The sequence below is a fragment of the Desmodus rotundus genome, chromosome 5 (assembly GCF_022682495.2).
Source record: "Desmodus rotundus isolate HL8 chromosome 5, HLdesRot8A.1, whole genome shotgun sequence".
In the NCBI taxonomy this organism is placed as follows: domain Eukaryota; kingdom Metazoa; phylum Chordata; class Mammalia; order Chiroptera; family Phyllostomidae; genus Desmodus; species Desmodus rotundus.
The window spans coordinates 149,019,625-149,043,685 of record NC_071391.1 but is presented as its reverse complement, the minus strand read 5'-3'; the positions used below and the strand labels follow the sequence as shown (position 1 = coordinate 149,043,685).

General features: G+C 37.5%; 1 protein-coding gene across 5 annotated transcripts in view; it reads right to left on the bottom strand.

Annotated features, from left to right (window-relative positions):
* The window catches only part of MEMO1 (mediator of cell motility 1), a 110,259-nt gene that overhangs the window by 17,407 nt on the left and 68,791 nt on the right, over positions 1 to 24,061 (bottom strand). For 2 of the 5 annotated variants that reach the window (XM_053923601.1, XM_053923602.2), the window contains exon 6: positions 2,732 to 2,874. The exons of the other annotated variants lie outside the window; for them this stretch is intronic. In XM_053923601.1, the coding sequence (XP_053779576.1) occupies positions 2,732 to 2,874 (143 nt within the window). The remainder of the gene's footprint in view (positions 1 to 2,731; positions 2,875 to 24,061) is intronic. 5 annotated transcript variants of the gene reach the window in all.

The following is a 24,061-nucleotide window of genomic DNA, read 5'->3' as shown; positions in this document are numbered from 1 at the left end:
AACTGCATAGTATCTTTAAAACAAGAAGAAACCACTGAGTATTATCTTCATGAAAAAAAGCTAGATATCTGAGATGGGAATACAGCACTCATTAATTCAGAAAAGATGACTAATGCCACCAAAGCACAAATCTGAGAAATAAGAAACAACTTCTAAGGCAGTTTAGCCCATAACTAGCCAATGATACATATTACTTCAATAGGCATGTCAAATAGGAAATAAATCTCACTTTACAAAAATAACAGTTACTATTACTACTTTAGAAAAGAGACTACCAATTTTGGAATAGCATCCTTGTAACACCTTCAACTTACCCCCAAACCTCAATCAAGTTTCCTGAGAAGAATCAGTACCATGCTTTCTATACGTACAAAGTAAACACTTGATGGATAGTGTTAGTGATAATAATAGGGAAAAAACAAACAGCTGGAAAAGTTCTATTACTTAAGCATGAAATGTAAATATAAGTATGTTTTAGTTTATGTTTAACATCCCATGATCACCAGAAAATTGAATGTTATAATTTAAATACCAAATTTTCAAGACATTAGATCAAATGACATAAATAACTTTCTGAGAATCTAGGTAGTATGTAAAACAGAATTCATTTTTCTCTCAACAGTATACTTAAATATAGTAGTGCTGTGGGGTTTGTTTACTTCCAAATTCAGTGGTGAGGTAAAAAGGACGATACCGCAGAAAAGAGCAGTATTAGGGTGTCCACTGATATTTTACATGGATTTATGCTGGGGTTGCATGTGGTGCCAACCCAGGAGAAGGGCTGAGACACTGAAAAACTGTATCACGAGAACCAATTATTTAAACCAGAGAGTGATTTAAAGTGATTCATAAGAGCCTTAAAAGTGAAGAGGGAAGGGGCAAAGGCTTCATGAATTTTTAATTTCTAAAATATTATTACCAGTGCAAATTTACAATACTAAAGAAAAATAGCCCTTTTTTCAGTATGACGCACCTTAATTTTTAAGATCAACTATTACTAAATTTCAGAATTCCCAAGAAACTCTTTTAAGCATCTACCTAGCCCTCAGACACAAGTACAGTCACACCTCCGTACTCCTCGGTTCAGAACTGGTCAAACCCTGTACTCATGGCATTTTGACAAGAAAAAAGTGTTCCAGCACTGGGTGTGTGCTCAGGACGCGTCCCATGTGCTAGACCTCATGGGAGTCATGACGCCGCCCGCCAGAGAAAGTGCTTCCTCGTTTGGTAATCGGTACTCGTAGGTTTTGACACTGGTCACGAGTTCTGGAACGAATTAACCAGTACAGAGGTACCACTGTAATATACTTATAACCATAAAAATAACATCTCCCGGAGGTAGCCAATTGAACTTGTCATTAAAGAACCCTGAGAACCTCTGAGGAAGTTTGGCAAAGTAGCACAGCTACCTGAATACCCTAAATGAGGACCTTCAACGCCAGCACTACTGATACTTTGGGCAGAATAATTCTTTGATGGAGGGGCATTCCTGTGCATTACTATAGGATGTTTATTGAGCAGCTTCCCTGGAATATATTCACTAGATGCCAGCAGCAGCCCCGCCACGCACCCCTGCCGCCCACCCCACCCAGCTGTGATGATCAGACATGTCTTGAGGCATTTCCGAATGCCCCCTGGAGGATAATCCACCCCAATTGAGAAATTGGTGCTTTAAATAAAAATACCATTAGGGAGGATGGTTCTCTTGAACTGAAATCTCAAGGCCACTCATAGCACAACATAAGAGAAGAAAATACCAGCCTAAATAGTCAGATAAATGTTGAATTAACTCTAGCAATGAATGGGTAAGAGGTACAAAGCCAGGGCTCCCTATATCTCATTGAGGACATTTTTCAGGCCATTCTAGCACTCCACCTTGAAATTCACGGTCTTGTGCCTTATGCTTTCTTTATAATCAAAGAAACCTGAAGGATGAACAGGTAGTGGCACCCTTAAACCAATGAACACATGAGTCAAAGATACGTCCTGCAAGGAATAGTATTCAGAAATATTCTAGAGCAGTAAATGAGCAAATTTTGTCTGAAGAATTCAAAAATCAAAATTTACTGAAAGAGGCACTGACAAGTATCTCACTTCCTTTAGGATCTATTTCACTGTGAAGCTTTCTTATTCTTTTAACTCACAATAATAATAAAAACCCCTTAGGAGTCCTTGCCCTTATGAATCATTCCCAATGAAAACCACGTTTGCTAACTGCCAACTGTGTTACAATCTTTGGAAGGTAGCTCTACACTGATGGCAATCATGGGCAAAAATAAAGCATCAAAGGAATAAAAGAAAGAAAAAAGACTAATTACAAAAAGAAAAATGTGGAAAAGGACTACCATAGCACAGAGTGTTCTTCCATGTTCTAGAGAAGAAAATTTGTTTTATCCACCAAAAAACCAACTTTGAGCATCTACCACACAACTCTACCTGGAAATGGGGTTAAAAGATTTTAACTCCCACTAATATAAGTGCCTAAGCAAGGATGCCCTCACGGTGTGAATCCAATTATACCAGTCGCCTTTGGAAATGTCTCCATAATCCACTATTATAATCTGATCCTTTTTAAGTGACCAAAAAGACTTTTTATTCACTTTTAAACATTGCTGCTAAAAGCAAAACTTTCCAAGAAAAGTGACAGAACTGAAAAACAGCTTAGAATGAAAAGATACCTTTAACCACAGTATATAATAGCTACCATGATATGTTAAAATCTAGAACTTACCCCAATGGCAGAAATCAGAAGAAACCACAAAGAGATTACTAGGATCCGCTAGATATTTACTGAAGAGTTTTCCGAATTCCTGTTCTTTTGACTCACTCAGAGCTCCAACCAGTACAGGAATAATGGTAAACTCATCCTTATGGCTTAAAGAAAACAGAAAAAAAAGTCACTTAAGAAGTATAAGAATAAAAATAGTTTCCAATTTGTACTAAAAAGTGGAACATTTATTAATAGTGGTAAAGATAATACACATAATATTGTTGAATTCTTAAAATATGTACATTAAACGTTTAAGGAAGACCATTTAAAATGAGAGGTACAAGAGGTACAGAATGCTCAAAATATCCATTTAAATTACAGAACTGTACGATACTTCCTTAGATAAACAAAGCTATTTTACTACCAGGTAGAATAAGATCCTCAAAAATAAAAATAAGCCCATCAGACCATCACCAAGTCAAGTTTTCTCAACTACCCATCAAAGCTTGAATCATCTGCCCAATCCTTCTACAATTTTAGAAGAACATTAAACTCTTCCTCACCTATTTTAATCCCATCCTATTATTAACACCACCATTTCTGGCACTTGTTCTATAAACTTGCCAAGTGAGACTGCAACACCTACTATTGGCTCCCATAAAATTCGCCAACTACACTTACGCCTGTACTAATAAACAGATACAGGATAGTCTGAAAATACAACTCAAATTTTACTGGCGTCTAGGGTGAACATACAATTCACGGAAGTAGGTATTATTTTCTAGCAGCAAGAAAAAGACACCATGGCCACCCACAATGTTTACGGCATATCCACAAGTCCCTTTTTCACTCTACAGATTGACAGATTTATGGAAAAGGAACAGAGCAGATTAATAAAGAAGAGCTATGATGGGCTACAGAAATAGACATTTTTCCAAACCCTTTAAAAATTTTCATTATAGTGAAATTTTACTTACATATATTCAATATTATTTATATTCTAAATGATCCCAGATTTGGAATTTTAGAAGCATGAAATCATGTCTGTCTGACTTGTTCTGAACAGGACTTAAGGAAGGGAAAAAAAATCACCATTATAATAAATTCTTTTTAATACGATAATCTGACACTGATGTAGGACAAACAGAATTCATAAAAGGGTTCTTTAAAGTACTAAGTTCAAGTAGTCCCAAAATAAATGTTAGCCCAGCTTCATAAAGCTAAATTCGGGACACCCAAGCGCCTCCCCCATAAAAGCCCCCTTACCCTTGTCAATTGCGAAATAAACAGATCATACAGATCTCCAGTCCCTCTGCAATGCAGGGGCTTCTTGGGCAGAGTCTGCATCTATGGAGTAAGAAAAAAAGAGGAAGCTGGCAGAGGAAGCTGCCTTGGGATAGTTCTTTCTCTGACTCTTACCAATTTGCTTAACAACTGCATGAGTGAATAGGGGCTCTTTAATAAATTAAGAGCGATTATCATTTCATAAAAGAGAATCTGAGTTCTAGTAAAAGTTCAAGAAGATTGTTATGACCTTTTCTAACTTCAAGTACTACCTACATAAATAAATACACTAAGATCATCAAAGAGTTTGCAAATAATTATGACATGGTAGCAAAGCAGTTTCATAGAGTGTAAAAAACAAGAAGTCAGAAGAAACGGGTTCAAGGGCTACCTCTATCACATACCAACGCTGAGCGAATGGCTAACTCACTAACCTAACAATTTCCTGATCTGTAAAAATGATCTTAATTACAATAGTATCTATTTCATAAAACTGTTACAAAGTGAGGAATACTATAGAAGTACTTTGTCAATAATAGTTGGCTCACTCTGAAGAAACACGTCTTTCCTTCACAAGAGTCACCAAATCTTTCACTTAACCTGTTTGAGTTTGCACATTGATCTATACAGAGACAAAAGTCCCATACTAAGAAATCTAAACTTTAATTCAAGATTCATCCATCCACCTCTCCTTATCATTCTCCTTTTTAAATAATTATTTATTGTTCTCTATCCCCACAAAGCATGAAGCAGAATAAAGAGCATTAAGCTTTGATATATAATAATCCTAGGTTTTAGAATCAATTTTTCAAGTTGGTATTCCCTAGTGAAGAAATAAGGAAAACAATTTATAAAACTGAATAAACTGTCAAAGACAACCATTTTGTGCTCTAGAAATTAACTAAAGACACACACACACAAAGATCAGAGTTTATTCATGAAAAATGACTGAATTTCTTGGGAAGAACAGTGGAAGTCAGGCATCTTAGGAGCTGTCTCCATCCCCCAGCTCTACTCCACCAACATGGTAGTTCCAGCAAGGTGAGGTTGGCTGTGAAAACCAGTACTTCACTGCTGAAGGGGGCTGACTTTGATTTAAAGCAAAGAGCAGAAAACCCACAGCCAGTAGGAAGCAGAAAGGCATGCAATTCTTGCAGCCTGAGGTTACTATAGCAGTTGAGGCAAGCCGCAACTTTGGAGGTCTACCTAGAAATGTAACAGGGAGATCCTGGAAAGGAGAGAGTCATAGAGAACTTGATAAAGTCACATATTCTGAGGAGATGACCAATGCCCTCCACACAATCCTGGCTAGGAGGCACTCGGAAGCTCCAGACATGCTTGGGAGCATGTCCAAGAAGAAGTAGAGACCTGGGAGAGACTAAGCTCTCACACATCTCTGGCTGATGTGAAATCTGCATGCATGCAATGGACATGACGACCAGAGAAGACCCAACAGAAAGTAAAGGAGGCAAACTTGAACACAGCCTGAACTTGGAGTGTGTGGCCCAAAACCTACACAATCTACCAGCAGATGATTAAAGTCAGAGTTAGGGCTTACAGGCTCCAGGCGTTCAAGCACAACTGCCAACGAATCTGCAGCTAAGCACTAAGCACACCAGACACAGGGGCACACTCTAGGAAGCCAAGGTAAAAAATGTAAGTTAAGAATTTTTTTAAAACTGAGGAAATACATCAGTAGCTATATACTGTGGTACAGAGATTATGCAGTAAGAATCCATGAAAGTTACATTAAAAAAATGAGTAAATGAAAAATACTACTACCACCACCTCCTACAGAAAAAAATTAACAGAATGAAGTTGCTATAATAACTAAGTAAAAATTCTACCTTTTTATATTTTATCAGTTATGCTATTATAGTTGTCCCAATTCTTTCCCCTCTGCCCCCCTCCACCCACTCCCTCCCAGCAGTCATGTCCATGGAACATGCATATAAGTTCTTTGGCAACTCCATCTCCTATACTGTTCTAAACATCCTCCTGCCTATTCTGTTAATACCGTTTACTTCTTAATCCCTTCACCTTTCCCCCCATTCCCCCAAGCCCCCTCCCACCTGGCAACAATCCAAATGTTCTTCATATCTAATTCTGTTTCTGTTCTGCTTATTTGCTTGGTTTATTGTTTAGATTCAATTGTTGACAGATATGCATTTATTGCCATTTTATTGTTCATAGTTTTGATCTTCTTTTTCTTAATAAGTCCCTTTACATTTCATGTAATAATGGTTTGGTGATGATGAACTCCTTCAGCTTTACCTTGTCTGGGAAGCACTTTCAATTATAAATGATAGCTTTGCTGGATAGAGTCATCTCAGCTGTAGGTCCTTGTTTTTCATCATTTTGAATACCTCTTGCCAGTTCCTTCTAGCCTGCAAAATTTCTTCTGAGAAATCAACTCACAGTCTTATGGGAACTCCCCTATAGGTAACTGTTTTTCTCTTGCTGCTTTTAAGAATCTCTCTTTATCTTTAACCTTTGACATTTTAATTATGATATGTCTTGGTGGGTCCTCTTTGCATCCATCTTGTTTGGGACTCTCTGTGCTTCCTGGGTATGCATGTCTATTTCCTTCACCAAATTAGGGAAGTTTCCTTTCACTATTTTTTCAAATAGGTTTCCAACTTTTTGCTCTTTCTATTCTCCTTCTGGCTCCCTTATGATGCAAATGTTGTACACTGGAAGTTGTCCCAGAGGCTCTTACCCTATCCTCGTTTTTGTTTTGTTTTTTATTCTTTTTTCTTCTTTGCTGTTCTGGCTGGATGCATTTTTCTTCCTTATGTTCCAAATTATTGATTTGATTCTCATTTTCATCAACTCCACTGTTGACTGAGTCCCTATAAATCATTCTTTATTTCAATTAGTGTATCCTTCATTTCTGACTGGATCATTTTTACGCTGTTGAAGTACCCCCCAAGTTCCTTGAGCAACATTATGACCAGTGTTTTAAACTCTGCACCTGATAGATTCCTTAACTCCATTTTGTTTGGCTCTTTTTCTAGAGGTTTCTTTTATTCTTTCATTTGGGCCATATTTCTGTCTCCACATTTTGACAGCCTCTCTGTGTTTGTTTCTATATATTAGGTAAAGCTGCTTTGACTCTCTGTCTTGGTAACATCGCCTAATGTAGTAGGTGTCCTGGAGGGTCCAGTGGCTCAGCCTTCCTTATTACCCAAGCTGGATACTTGAGGTGCAGCCTCCATTAGGGCTGAGTATTCTCTCCTCTTGTAGCTGAGTCCTGATTGCTGTCAGCAGGTTAATAGGACAGATTTACCCAAACCAATAAGCTGGTAGGACTGGCCATGAACTACCTCTACCTGTGGCTTGTGGAGGTTGCTGGATGGTGGTGCTCCAATGTGGTCTGTAACTGTCTGCTGGGTGCACAGGCTCTTGGGTTTCCTGGGTGGTACAGGCCAAGCTCAGCCACCACCTGTGCTCTGATGGGGCCACTTGGCATAAGCTATAAAGCACAGGTGGCAACCACAAGGCCCGTGGGCCGAATCCAGCCCTCCACCTTGTTTTATCTGACCCAGCACCTTGTTTCTACCTGGAGGCAACGCCGAGCTGTCACTTAACTGTTAAGGAGTAGTTATATTTATACAGTCCTAAAATTACATTCAGCCCTTTGAAGGCAACCGCAAGGTTGATGTGGCCCCCAGTGAAAATGAGTTTGATACCTCTCCTATAAAACACTCTGCAGATGGCTGCTACTAGCGCTGGGCCTGGGAAATTTTAGAATTGAGGGTATAATAATTGAAAGGAAAGAGTCACTAGATGGTCTGAAGAGCGGATTCAATATTATATAATGAATCAGAGATACTAAAGATAAAAAAAAATATGCTGTCTGAAGAAGAGAAAAAAAGATTGAAGAAAATGAACAGAGAATTGGGGACTTGTAAATAAAATGAAACATACCAGGATTCATACAATGAGAGTCACAGAAAAGGAACAATATAGATATTAGAAGAAATAATGGCTGAAAATTTTCCAAATTTATTTAAAAACATTAATCTACAACCCAAACTAGGGTAAGCACAAAGAGATTCCCACCTAAATGTACCACAATGAAAATGATGAACCCCAAACACAAGGAGAAAATCTTGAACGCAGCTAAAGGAAAATGATTCATTATTTATAGGCTAGCCTTTCAACAAATAGTACTGCGATAACTGCACATCCGTATGAAAAAAGGTGAACTTAGAACTTTACCTCATACCATAGACAAACAAAAAAATAACTCAAACTGGATCACAGACAAAACTGTAAGAACTAAAATTGTTACCCTTGTAGAACAGGGGTTAGCAAATGTCTTTTGAAAGGGGCCATCAAGTATATATTTCAGGTTACCAGAGCCATACAATATTCATAGCCAAGTAGACAACTGTCACGGTAAAAAGGAAACAGTCACAGACAGTACAGGGCGGGGCAAACGTAGGTCTACAGTTGTGAGTACACAAAACAGTTTATTCTTGTATTATTATTTATTAATTACTGTTATTTTTCACACCAGCAACTGAAAACCTACTTTTTGCCAACCCTATAGGTGAATGAATGGGTGTGGCCATGCTCCAATAAAACATTTACATTAACAAGCTGTGGTCTGCATGCTGCAGGTTGCTGACTCCTGTTCAAGAAGGTAAAATGTTTATGACCCTGGATTAGGCAAAGATTTCTTAAATATGAAACAAAAACCAAAATCCCTACAAGCAAAATGAGGGGAAATGAATTCATCAAAAACTTTTCTCTTCAACAGACACCAATAAGAAAATGGTAAGTTGTATGCTGGGAGAAAATCTTTGAATAGATAACTTATAGCCAGAATATATAAAATCTCTTACAACTCAGTAAAAAGACAAATTATCAAATTAAAACTAGAGCAGAAATATATGAATAATAGACTTTTCACAAAAGGAGATACACAATGACTAATAAGCACCTAAAAAGTTGCTCAACTTTTGAGTCATAGGAGAGATGCAAATTAATACCAAAATGAGGTTACATCACACATCTATCAAAATCATTATAATGGAAAAGATTGATAACAGGTATTGGCCAGAATGTGGAGAAACCGAAACCCTCGTGCATTGGTCTTGGAATACAAAATGGTGCTGTCAACTTTTTCAGTTTGGCAGATTCTGAAAGAGTTCCAACATAGACTTATCATGACCCAGCAATTTCATTCCTAACTACTTACTCAAAAGAAATGAAAACATACATTCACGTTAAGACTTTGTATAAGAATGTTTATAACATTATTTCTAAGAGCCAAAAATGGAAATGATCCAAATGTCCCATGAACTGATGAATGGATAAACAAAGTGTGGTATATTCATACAATGGAGTCACGGTTTGGTGATAAAAAGGAATATACTGACACAATTCACAACATAGATAAACCTCAAAAACGGTATGCTAAGTAAAACAGGACAGATACAAATGACTACATCTTCTATGAGCCCATTTATATGACATTTCCAGAAAATGCAAATCTACGGAGACAGACAGCAGATATATGGTTGCCTGAAGATGAGCAAGAATTCACCCTCAAATGGATACAAGTTATCTTTTTGGGGTGATGAAAATGTTCTAAAACTCCATTCTGAAATTGGTTACATAACTGTATATATTTACTAAAAATCATTGAGTTTTAATCTTATGTGGGTGAATTTTATAGGATATAAGTCATACTTCAATAAAGCTGTTTTTTAAAAAAGAAGAAAATCTATCTTTGCCCCTTACAAGCCAGGCTATGCGGAGCAGGTTACTTACAACTATCCTAAGCCTCAATTTTGTCTTGGGTAAAAAAAGAATTAGTAATGTTTACAACACTCTCACGAGCACTTTAAGAATATAGAGGAAAGTTTTATCCCTTCTTTTTCTGTCCTCTACCTTACACCACGCAACAGAAAATTAATACATCTAAAACGTGTAACATACTAAAAAGAACTGATATCCCAGAACCAAAAGTGGAGCACTCTCTTTAAAAACAAACAGTATCACTGTATCACCAATGCTCCTAATGGCACAGAACATTAAAAGTCTAAATTCTAATGTAAAAGTTCTAATATAAAAATGTGAATTCTGCAGTTAATACATAGTTAACTCTATACTTAATAATGCTGTATTGCATGTTTGGAAGTTGCTAACAGTAGACCTTAAAAGTCATCATTACAAGGAAAAAATATAAATTCTAATTTATTCTAAGTGATAAGAGAATAATTGCCAGTGTTTTTACTTAATTAGCTATACATATATAATTTAAATTTTAAAATTAATGACATTTTAAAATATAAGTACTATATACAGTTATTTGCTTAATGAACATGAGAATTTTCTTCTCTATACAAATTCTTCCTATTTCCTAAAGGTTTTAGGAGTCCAGAGCTTCTAAAGGCGAGAATTAAACAAATCATAACTAAGCCAGGAAGAAGGAAAATTATACTTATCCCCAAAGGTACTAAAACTGTTGCCACAATAATACCATTATGTGATTTTGTTCTCCTTTCCTCTTTTAGATAAAAAATAATCACAGGGGAAAGAAGACAACAGAACATATATAGATAAAAAATGCCTTATACTACCTCTTGTTCATCCTTTTCATGGTCATAGAAACTGAAATTGTGCCATTACAACAAACAAAAAAATTCAGCTGTATTCTAGAGATCCTCCATATTCTATAATTCTACATAACCTCTTACTGAAACCACACAGGTAATATTCAAGGTATATATGGACAAAACCAAGGGGAGGTGGAATCAGGGGAGGGAGGGAGGGATGGTTGAGGTGGCGGGGGAGATGTGAAGGGAAAAGGCAAAAAATTGTACTTGAACAACAATAAAATTAAAAAGAAATAGGGAAAAAAACCAAAATTAAGTAAGTTTACTTAAAAAAAAAAGAAAACTCAGAAACATATAAAGAAAATCTATGTTTGCTCTAAAATCTCAGTAAATGACAACAAAAACGATTTAACTGCAGGACATGCAAAATAGACACATAACCACAAGTATAGAAGCCACAGAACAAGAACACTTTTGAAGATGGCAGGGGTCTTGTGGCTGTCATTTAAGCTCGACAGAGGTAGAATACTCAGACTTTTTTCTCCATCCAGAGACGAGCCGTTCCACTGTGTCAAAGACTATCTTTATAAAACAGATCTTACTTTTCCTGACCATCTGTAATACTTAAAGACCTTAATTGAGGCCGCCATCAGAAAGGGAAGTTAAAATCTTAAGATCTAGTAGCAAACCTAAGGTATAATAAGCGTTAGGATGGCACAGAGTAAGTGAATCAAAAACTCAGAAATTGGAATGGCAATACGGCAGCCTGGAATTGGGAAAGAGGAATGGAATTCTGCAGGACAGTTAACATTAGCAGGTCTGTTGTACAATCTTTAGGAGGTCCTGTTTCTAAGACCATCGTCCTTGGCTGATAGGTGAAAACTTGGCTTTTGTTATGTTCCTTATGATGATTAAGGCTGTTTTACCCCCTTGAGACACTGTACCAGCTTGCTCAGATTGTTTATAAAAATGTGGTTATGGCTAACATCTGCTTTCCTTCTGGGAGTACTTCCTTCAGTATTGTGGCTAGGTATACCAGCAGAAAAGTGCCTACGTAATCAGTCCCCAATAAAAAATTGGGATTTTGAATCTTAAAAGGAAGCCCACCTGGCCAAAAACATTATACACATGTTGCACTGCTGGAGAAAAGCACGTTCTATTCAGCCCACCCCTATGGAAGACAGGAATGTTGGAAGCCTGCACCTGGATTCCTCCAGATTCTGCCTTAATGTGTCTTTTTCCCTTGCTGGTCCTGCTGTGTATTTTATCTTTTCTAATAAACCCGAATCAGGAATGTAAGTGTAGTCTGTGAGTCTTCAAATGTTGTGAAACTCTCAAAACAGGTTTTAAAGGCAAAGTAAAATAAAAGAATCATAACTACAAGAGTTTTAGGGAGTCCTGGAGAAACAATTTCTCTCATCTTTGCCTCTTGATCAAATTCACTTTCAGACCACAGTTACAAACCTCCAGACTTTATGCGGAATACTCTCACTGTGAGAAAAAACAAACTAAAGAGATCTAGAAAACAGCAGGCAGAGCCAAAGAACAGAGGAAGGGAAGAGAGAGGGAATAAGGTAAGCCAGCTGTAACAACTAAAATCAACATTTAAGTTATTATACATTTTATACTATTTGATCAGTTAAGTGTATCTTATGAGACTCTCAAAATTAATCTCAAAAGGGTTTATCTTTCTGAATTTCCATTTGAGTAGGACAAGCATATTTCAGGTACTAGAGAGCCATACTAAACTCTACCATTTGAAGCTCAACCATTTGAACAATAAATAAATAAATAAATAAATAAATAAATAAATAAATAAATAACTTTTTTAGAAACCCTATCATGAATTGGCCAAGCTAACTAGAGAAATTCCAGTGTTTTGTTAGAAAGTCAACATTTCCATGTCCTATGTTCTCTTAAACTTATACTTATTACTAGCTTTACACCTTCTCTGATAATGGGATGCTATCAAGCCTTAAACTTTTACATTTTCTTCAAATCATCTTACTTCTCCACATATAAACATTTACCGAGTTTTCTCAGTTCTAACTTTTAAATGTCTCCCATAATCTGCTCACTGTGCTACCCTATTCACCTCTACCTTAGCTCAAAGCCACCATGGCTTCTTTACTAAACCATTTCTATCAATCTCTTCTAACTCTAGTCCATCCTTCATAGTACCATCACACCATCAAGGAGTAATATTCTTATAGGCAAGCTCTAATCATCTCCCTCCCCCCTTTGCTAAGGAACTTTAACTTGGTCTGTAACAATCCTGGAATAAAGTACAAATATCTTTAAATGATGTTTAATACTCTCCATAATCTGTTTCCAACTTACTGTTCCAAATTTCTAATCCTGTCCCTCTTATTCTATGTCTCTACAGGTCACTTACTCAAATGTCGCCAATCCCACATTGGTATCATATATGTGTGAAAAGTCAGATAAGGTGCAAGATAACAAGAAGTAATGGAACCAATATCTGACTAAAAATATTCACACATATTGAAAAAACTTTTTCTAACTATGCAGGCCAAACAAGAAACATCTATGGACAGACCTCAGTTACTACATAAGACTTTTTTAACTTCAACAAAGGTTCTAGTTCTTTCTCCTGTAAAAAAACATTTTTTTTCATATTCTTCAGAAAGTGTCCCCCCTGGTATTTTCAGTACCTATCTGACACCATACACAGTTATTATAATATTATTGACTATATTTCCTAAGCTGTACTTCACATCCCTGTGACTATTTTGTAAATATCAATGTGTCCTTATTTCCTTCCCTTCAACATTTTCACCCAGTCCCCCAAACCCCTACCCCTCTGGCAACCACCAGTCTGTTCTCTGCACCTATGAGACTGTTTCTATTCTGTCTGTTTATTTACTTTGTTCTTTAGACTCCGCATATAAATGAAATCATACTGTATTTGTCTTTGACTGACTTGTTTCACTTAGCATAATACTCTCTGGGTCCATCCATGCTGCTGCAAATGGTAAGATTTTGTGCTTTTTTATGGCTGAGTAATATTCCATTGTATGTAGACACCACTACTACTTTCTCCATTTGTCTACTGATGGGCAATTGGGTTGCTTCCATATCTTGGTTATTAAAAATAATGATATAGCAAACATAGGAATACTATATTCTTTCAAATTAGTATTTTGGGTTTCTTCAGATATATTCCCAAGAATGGACTCACTGGTTCACAGGCAGTTCCATATTTCATTTTGAGGAACCTCATACTGTTTTCCACAGTGGCCGCACCAATCTGCATTCCCAACAACAGTGCATAAGTGTTCCCTTTTCTCCACCTCCTACCCAACACCTGCTTGCTTACAAGGTTCTTAAAATAAGCCTTGGGCTTTCGTATTCCTATATTTTGTGTTTCCAATACTCCCTTTCACACAAAAACCTTCTGTACCATTCTGTGAAAATTCGAGCCATCATCAAAGTCCATGCCATCTCCTCCATTAAGCTTTCTCTGTGCGTCCCAAATTCAGCTATTATCTCTCTGCTCCCATGATCCCTTTTTCTGCTGCCATAAGCTCTTCGAATGCACTTATTACATTTTGAATTGTACCATATTTATTTACATGCACCTCTTAATTCTCCTACAAGGCTATATGCTGAGGAAACACACAATGTTTGTTTATTTATTGTATTCCCCATCAGTCCTTGCTCCAAGATTAGTACAATTAGGAAGCTAATTCGGATTAACCAGAAGCTTAAAATTATTAGAATAAATGCCATCTTAGAAACAATCCAATTTTTACATAAATTAAGTAGTAAATTTGAAGAGGGAAAAATTACTATTTGGGAACCAAAACGAGTATTGTTTATTAGCCTACTTAATTACTCCCATATATAAAATACATTACTGTTAATTTGTGATTAAAAGAAAGATCAGAGACCTCTGGCCAAGATGGAGGCTTACATAGATATACTCTGCCTCCTCACACAACCAAAAGAAGGACAACAACAAATTTAAAAACAAAAAACAACCAGAACTGCCAGAAAATTGAACTGTATGGAATCCGAGAACCAAGGACTTAAAGAAGAAACATTCATCCAGACTGGTAGGAAGGGGAGAGGCACGTCCGTGGCTGCTGGAGGACCAGGCAGGCAAAGCACTGGCTGGAGACCCCAGGGCAAGCAAGGTGGCAGCTGGTGGACTGGGCAGTCCCACATTCATGTGCAGATAAACTTGGAGGAACAACTGGGGAGCAAGACAGACCACGCAACCCAGGGTTCCAGCATAAGAAAACAAAACCTCAAAACCTCTAGCTGTAAAAATCTGTGGGGATTGTGGTGGCGGGAGAAACTCCCAGCCTCATAGGAGAATTCCTTGAAGAGACCCACAGGGTCCTAGAACGTACACAAACCCACCCACCCAGGAATCAGCACCGGAAAGGCCCAATTTGCTTGTGGGTAGCAGGAGAAGTGACTGGAAGTCAGCTGAGAGCTGAGCAAGTGGTATTGTTCCCTCTCTGACTCCTCCCCAACCCACAAACAGCACAACAAGGCAATGTGGGTTGCCCCAACCTGGTGAATACCTAAGGCTCTGCCCCTTACAATGTAACAAGTACACAGAGACAAGAAAATGTGACCCAAATGAAAGAACAGATCAAAACTCAAAAAATAGAACTAAGCCACGAGGAGAGAGCCAACCTATCAGATATAGAGTTCAAAACACTGGTAAACCAGGATGCTCACAGAAATGGTTGAGTATGGTTGCAAAATAGAGGAAAAAGTAAAGGCTATGTAAAGTGAAATAAAGCAAAATACACAGGGAATTAACAGTGAAGGGAAGAAAACCAGGACTCAATTCAGTGATTTGTAACAGAAGGAAGAAATAAACATTCAATGAGAACAGAATGAAGAAACAAGAATTCAAAAATTGAGGAGAGGCTTAGGAACCTCCAGGACATCTTTAAATGTTCCAACATCCGAATCATAGAGGTGGAAGAAGGAGAAGACGAAGAGCAAGAAGTTGAAATCTTATTTAAAGAAATAATGAAGGAGAACTTCCCCAATCTGGCAAAGGAAATAGACTTTTGGGAAGTCCAGGAAACTCAGAGATTCCCAAGGAAGTTGGACCCAAGGAAACACACACTAAGGCACATCATAAAGGCACAAGATTAAAAACAAGGAAAGAATCTTAAAAGCAGCAAGAGAAAAGGAGACAGTTACCTACAAAGGAGTTCCCATAAGATTATCAGCTGATTTCTCAAAAGAAGCCTTGCAGGCAAGAAGGGGATGGAAAGAATTATTCCAAGTCATGAAAGGCAAGGACCTACATCCAAGATTGCTCTATCCAGCAAAGCATTCATTTAGAATGGAAGGGCAGATAAACTCTTCCCAGATAAGGTCAAGTTAAATGAGTTCATCATCACCAAGCCCTTACTGTATGACATGTTAAAGGGACTTATCTAAGAAAAAGAAGATCAAAACTATAAACAGTAAAATGACAAACTCACAACTATCAACAACTGACCCTAAAAAACAAAAACAAAAACGAACTAAGCAAAGGATTGCAGAAATGGAGATCAGGTGGAGGTTTATCAGCTGAGAGGGGGAGGGGGAGAATGGGGGAAAAGGCACAGGGAATAAGTATAATTGGTAGGTACAAAATAGGAGGAGGTTAAGAACAGTACAGGAAATGGAGAAGCCAGAGAACTTATATGTATGATCCATGGACATGAACTAAAGTGGGGAACACTGGGGAGGAGCAGGGAGAGGTGTAGGGGAATACAGGAGAGAAAAAAATGGGAGAAGTGTAATATCATAAAAACAAAATATGCTTTCAAAAACCACCACCACCACCCCCCCCCAAAAAAGAAAGATCAGAAAAGGAATCTAGTATGTATGGAGTCTGGTACCATTTAGGAGATGGTAAAGGACAAGAAAAAGAAAGTATTTCCCCTACCCAAAATACCAAGTATTTTTTAAAGCATTTAGCAGTTTATTTTTTTTTAAGATTTTATTTATTTATTTTTAGACAGAGGGGAAGGGAGAGAGAAAGACAGGGATAGAAGTATCAAGGTGTGGTTGTGTCTCACACGCCCCCGAGTGGGGACCTGGCCCACAACCCAGGCACGTGCTCTGACTGGGAATCAAATCAGTGACTCTCTGGTTCATAAGCCAGCATTCAATCCACTAAGCCACACCACCCAGGGTGCAAGTTTTAAATAATAAAATCAGAGCTATAATTTGTTAAAAGTTTTTCTGAGAGAAGGAAAATGATACAAGGCAGAAACTCAGATCTACATAGAGAAAGGAAACACATTAGAAAAGGAATAAATGAAGGTAAAATAATACCTGCCATTTCATTTTTCTTATTCTGTACTGATCTAACAGTTAACAATTCATTCAAAATAGCAACAATGTGTTGGTAATTATAACGTATGAAGAATGGCAATGTTATAAAGGACAAAAAGGAAAAATTAGGAATACTCTGTTATAAGGTACTTGCACAGTGAGGCAGGCAATGCAGTGCTATTTAAAAGTACACTTCCATGCCCTGACTGGCGGGCTGAGTGTCGTCTTGCAAACTGAAAGGTCGCCATTCAATTCCCGGTCAGAGCACATGCCTGGGTTGCCGGCCAGGCCCCTGTTTTGGGAGGAGGGGTACAGGGGCAACCAATCCATGTTTCTCTTGCACGTCGGTATTTCTTATCCTCCTTTTCTTCCTCTCCTTCCCTCTCTCTAAAAATAAATAAAATCTTGAAAAATAAAAATAAAAATAAATAAAAGTACACTTACATTAGTTGTAAATGTATGCTAGAAATTTAATGCAACCAGTAAAAAATAATTTTTTTAAAGAAAAGGCATAATAAATATGCTAGGGGTGGGGAATGGAATCATATAAAGTAATCAATTAAACCCAGAGAAGAAAAAAGCCAGAGAAGACAAAAAAGAAAGAACAAGGGCAATGAATAGGAGACAGTAATAAATATGATAGATATTAATCCAGCTATATCAATCATCTTTTAACAAATGGATAAGCTATAATATACCCATAAAATAGAGTATTATTCAGCAATGAAAAAAATAAGCTACCAAGCCATAAAAAGACATGGAGAAATTCTGATGGTATATTACTAAGAAACCAACCTAAAAAGGCTACAAACTGTGATTCTAACTATTTGACTGTGGAGACAATAAAAAGATCAATGGTTACCAGGGGTTGAGCTGGAGGAAGCAGTGAACAGGGAGAGCACAGGGGATTTTTAGGACAGTGAAACTATTCTTTGTGATACGATAATAGTAGATATGTCATTAGGCATTTGGCAAAACCCATAAACTATATATCACAAAGATTGAACCCTAATTAAACTAGAACTTTAGATGACAATGATGTATCAATATTGGTTCATCAATTTTAACAAATGTACCATTTAATGAAAAATGTTAGTAACAGGACAAAGTGTTCAGTTAATAGTATTTGAAACCATTCAAAGGCATCTCATAGTAGTGTTCTCACTCAGGTAACTCAAGCATATAATTAATTAATAAACATAAAAATTATATCACTCAGTTTAACTATCTATGTTAAACTATGGCAAACTATGCAAAATGAAGATTTTCTTACAGTCTAAGTCCCCAAGAGTTATTGAATCCTAACCACATTGAATTAGTAAGGCTGGTTAGAAACCTAAGCAGAAAACAGAATTTATTTAAATACACTGTACTGTGTTTCAAGTTATCCATGTTCCAAAGTATCAGCAGTAACAAAAACTATATGGCTAAGAAGATATTTTTACAGTGAACAGAAACAGTTTTACAGTGCTATATTTCTCAAATGAACACTTAAAAAATTACTAAAGGTAATTACTACTCAAGATAGAGAATTGTTCTCTGTCTTGACTGTGTGGAAATATCATAGAATTTTATGCCATAACGTGTACATTTTACTGTATGTAAATTACAAACAAAAAAATTTAACTGTAAACAAGCAGTGGATAGGAATGATACAGGAAAGGAGGAAAAGGGAGGAAAAGGTAACTGAACAGAGTAAAATACAAAAAGAAATGGGGGAAAGACGGGGGACATCTGTCATAGTGTCAACAGTAAAGAAATTAAAAGAATGAAAAATTGGGATCCAATACTGTTCATTTTAATAGTTAACTAGTTTATTTCAAAATAGTTTCTACATTTCCTAGCTTAACTCTCAAATACAATTATGTGCAATAGTAAAAATTATGAATTTTGATGGTAAATACATGAAAAAGGATCAGAATAAAGTATGTAAGATACCTCTTATTTACATGTTTAACAAAAATTTAACAAATAAACACATGTAAGAATAAATCTTATACAAACTATACACATATACATATATATGTCAGTATATGCGTAAATAATTTTTACTGTCAGTAAACACTGGTTGGGGAAGCAGAGAGATTTTGTTCATTTTGCACTTCTTGATGCTTTTCAAATCATGTACATGTATTTTTTTTAATATCAACAGGGTTAAAAATAAGCAAAGGGATAAAGGGTCATTTTACATGTTTTCCTTTATACTACTCATTTTTTTAAAAAAAGCTCTAATGAATATCATTTTAAAAATCTTTTAAAAATAATACATGGTATTACAAATAACACCTTAGATATGCAACTTTTTAAAACCTGAAATGATTTATAACAGTGAAAAATTAGGGATAAAAGTTAATTAAATGGTCAGTTGATGAAAGTATTAAATAGATATATGCTAGAAAGTGTTAAGTATATCTAATAAAAAGAAGTAAAACTGGCATGGAAATATGTTCATGATATGAAAAGCAGTCAAAAAATTTTTACCTCATTTTTGGAAATATATTTAATGAATACTGAAAATGGGAAGATTGTTATTAATTCATTCAACAATTAATTTGAAATCCTTTTGTGTACCAGGTACTGTGCTGGGTACAGTAGAGGCAGAATAGACCAGTGCCCTTGGACACGGAACAGATTAGGTAACTACCAGAGAAGGAAAACAGACTACATATATAAGTGATTACCCAAAGAACTATTTAAGTGCAGTGGTACTATATGGTAAGCTATCTACAAATATAAGCACCAGAAATTCCACCCATCTCTGCAGGCTCATGCTACTCCTCCCATAAAAAGTAGAGTCTAGCCCTGGATGGGCAATTCAGCTGGTTGGAGCATCATCCTGTATATCGAAAGGATACAGGTTCAATTCCTGGTCAGGGCACATACCTAAATTATTGGTTCAGTCCCTGGTTGGGGTGTGTATGGGATTCAATCAGTCAACTTTCTCCCTCACATTGATGTATGTCTCTCTCTCTCTCTCTCTCTCTCTCTCATAACCATCCTTAGGTGAAGATTAAAAAAAAAAGTAAAGTTTATTATTCTCCCTCCTCTTAAACCTAGCTTTGCAACTTGCTTTGATGAGTAGAATGTGGCCTAAGTGATACTGTACCAGTGCCAAGCCTAGATATTAAGAAGCCTGAAACCTTCTACTTTTGCTTTCTGGTTACCATGAATTGCTATGTATTTCATGATAGTTCACGGCTATCCTGCTTGAGAGAGATACCATGTAGACAGAGGCCCTACAGGATGAGTGACAACAGTTGAAGATAGCATCAAGATGAGAACTAAGTTACTTCCGGCCAAGACGGAGGCATAAGTAGACTCACTGCGCATCCTCACACAACCAAAAGAAGGACAACAATTTAAAAACAAAAAACTACCAGAACTGAGGGAAAATGGAACTGTATGGAAGTCCAACAACCAAGGAAATAAAGAAGAAACACTCACCCAGACTGGTAGGAGGGACCAAGATGGGCAGCGAGGCGGAGAGGATCGCGGCAAGGCAGTGGCTGGGGGACCCAGCAAGGCGGCAGATTGTGCACTGGGGTGGACAAGCTGCAGCTGGCCTGTGAGGTAGCAGTGGGTGGACCAGGTGACAGACCGTGCAACCCAGGGCTCCAGCACGGGGAAATAAAGCCTCAAACCTCTGACTGAAAACACCTGTGGGGGTTGAGGCGGCAGCAGGAGAAACTCCCAGCCTCACAGGAGAGTTTGTTGGAGAGACCTGCAGGGGCCTAGAGCGTGCACAAACTCCCCCACTCGGGAAGCAGCACCAGAGGGGCCCAATTTGATTGTGGGTAGCAGAGGGAGTGACTGAAAACCTGCAGAGAGCAGAGCAAGCACCATTGCTCCCTCTCTGCGCCTCCCCCACATACAGCGTCACAGCGCAGGACCAGCGTTACCCCACCCTGGTGAACACCTAAGGCTCCGCCCCTTTATGTAACAGGCACGCCAAGACAAAAAAAAAGGCCCAAATGAAAGAACAGATCAAAGCTCCAGAAAAAATACAACTAAGCAATGAAGAAATAGCCAACCTATCAGAGGCACAGTTCAAAACACTGGTACTCAGGAAGGTCACAGGATTGGTTGAATTTGGTCACAAATCAGATGAAAAAAGAAGGCTATGCTAAGAGAAACAAAGGAAAATGTACAGGGAACCAATAGTGATGGGAAGGAAACTGGAACTCAAATCAATGGTGTGGACCAGAAGGAAGAAAGAGACATCCAACCAGAAAAGACTGAAGAAACAAGAATTCAAAAAAATGAGGAGAGGCTTAGGAACCTCCAGGACATCTTTAAATGTTCCAATATCCGAATTATAGGGGCACCAGAAGGAGAAGAGGAAGAACAAAAAATTGAAAACTCATTTGAACAAATAATGAAGGAGAACATCCCTAATGTGGTAAAGGAAATACACTTCCAGGAAGTCCAGGAAGCTCAGAGGGTCCCAAAGAAGCTGGACCCAAGGAGGAACACACCAAGGCACATCATCATTACATTACCCAAGATTAAACATAAGGAGAGAATCTTAGAAGCAGCAAGAGAAAAGGACAGCTACCTACAAAGGTGTTCCCATAAAACTGTCAGCTGATTTCTCAAAAGAGACCTCACAGGCAAGAAGGGGCTGGAAAGAAGTATTCCAAGTCATGAAAGGCAAGGACCTACATCCAAGATTGCTCTACCCAGCAAAGCTATCATTTAGAGTGGAAGGGCAGATAAAGTGCTCCTCAGATAAGGTCAAGTTAAAGGAGTACATCATCACCAAGCCGTTATTATATGAAATGTTAAAAGGATTTATCTAAGAAAAAGAAGATCAAAAATATGAACAGTAAAATGACAGCAAACTCACAGTTATTACCAACCACATCTAAAACAAAAACAAAAGCAAACTAAGCAAATAACTAGAACAGGAACAGAACCACAGAAATGGAGATCACATGGAGGGTTATCAACAAGGAAGTGGGAGGAGGAGAGAGGGGGAAAAGGTACAGAGAATAAGTAGCATAAATGGTAGGTAGAAAATAGACAGGGGGAGGGTAAGTATAGTATAGGAAATGTAGAAGCCAAAGAACTTATATGTATGGCCCATGGATGTGAACTATAGGCAGGGAACGTGGGAGGGAGTGGGTGTGCAGGATGGAGTGGAGTGAAGGGGGAGAAATGGGACAACTGTAATAGCATAATCAATAAAATATATTTAAAAAAAAAAAAGATGAGAACTAAGTTGCCTCAGTAAACAGCCAACATCACAGCTCCAGACAGGAAGACATCTTGAAACCTTCAGCCTAAGTCAACCTCCCTCAACTGGCAAATGAAAAAGCAACAAGTTGTCACCACTCTCCCCTGACCCAATTTCCAGCCCACAGAATCGTAAACAAATAAGCATTTTGAGGTGATCTGTCATGCTGCAATAGACGACTGTGTCAAAAAGAAGTACATATTTGGAAAGGGCACTATTGTATTAATAACAGAAATCGAAAAAATAAGAGTATTGGCTTTTGACTCACAGATGTAGGCAAAAGCTGATAGGGCAACAAAGGGACTGGAAACTGAAAGCACAGTTAAGAAAATTGCTATAGGAGGCTTGAAGAAGGGTGACTCATTATATACAGGCAGAACAATTAGCATAGTTGAAGTCACACAAAAAGTCACATGAAGTAACTTGAAAGATTAAAAATACACCTAGTGAAACAGTAGATGAAGCCAAGAAGACTTCCAGGCAAGGTATTCAACATGTCAATGGCTTTTTTATAGTCAAGTATGAGAAGATATAAGATGGAAAACATGAGCTAAAGAATTACAAGATTTTTTTAAAATATGCTGCTCCTTGAACATCATGGATTTAAACTACACAGGTCCACATATACGTAGATTTTTTTTCAATAAATATGGACAGTACTGTAAGTGTATTTTCTCTTTTATATGATTTCTCTAGGAACATTTTCTTTTCTCTAGTTTACTTTAATGTAAGAATACAGTAGAGAGTACATGTAACATATAACATGTCCTTATCAACTGTTAATGCCAGTAATATTCAACCAGTGTGCTGCAAGAACTTTTAAAACATGCAATACCTGACTATTCAGTCAGGGGCACTGACCTCTTTTCCCATAGATTGTCAAACAAAAAAGACAAGAGCCAACACAACAAAAGCCGTCCAGTGCAAATGAGTCAAAACTATACCTATGTTTTTGGCAAAAAAGATATATTTTTTGTTGTGCTGCAGAATTTTAGTGACTATTTTATGTGTGTCATGAGATGAAAAAGGTTGAAAATCGTTGGTTTATTTTACTGGTAAGGCTTGTGATCAACAGTAGCTATGAGTTATTAAGTTTGGGGAGGCTCAAAAGTTATGTGAGGATTTTCTATTGCACGGGGGTGGGCGTCCCCAAATACCAGGTTGTTATCTCTAACCTGGAGGTGCATGATTGGAAAATAACTGTTTCCGAAAACTAGCCTTCTTCACACATAGCAAAATACTGTCAAAGAAACAGCATGAGGACAAAGATCAAATCCAGAGCGCTGACAATAAAACAAGGGCCCATGTTAAGAACTCAGAAAGATTTAAGGCAGTGCTGGCATACTCTGTCAGATGGGCAAATGGGCTCCTAAGAAACTTAGAGGACCCTAACTTGGGATCCAAAGAAGAGAGAGTCCTGTCTCAGAAAGAAATGTGAATGTGACGTTAGTCTAATACAGCGATTTTCAACCTTTTTCATCTCATGGCACACAAACTAATTACTAAAATTTTGCAGCACACCTAAAAACATATTTTTTGCCGATCTGACAAAAAATGGATACAATTTTTTAAAGATTTCATTTATTCATTTTTAGAGAGAGGGGAAAGGAGGGAAAAAGAGAGGGAGAGAAACATCAATTGGTTGTGTCTCATATCCACCCTAACTGGGGACTGAACCCGCAACCCAGGCATGTGCACCCTGACCAGGAACTGAACTGGTGACCCTTCACTTTGCAGGATAACACGCAACCAACTGAACCATACCGGTCAGGGCAAAATAAGTACAATTTTGATTCATTCACACACAGCTATTGTGTTGGCTGTTGTCATTTTTTATGTGACAATCTAAGGAAAAAGAGGTCAGTACTCCTGGCTAGTCAGGTATTGCATGTTTTAAAAACTCCTGCAGCACACCAGTTGAAAACTGCTGATCTAACA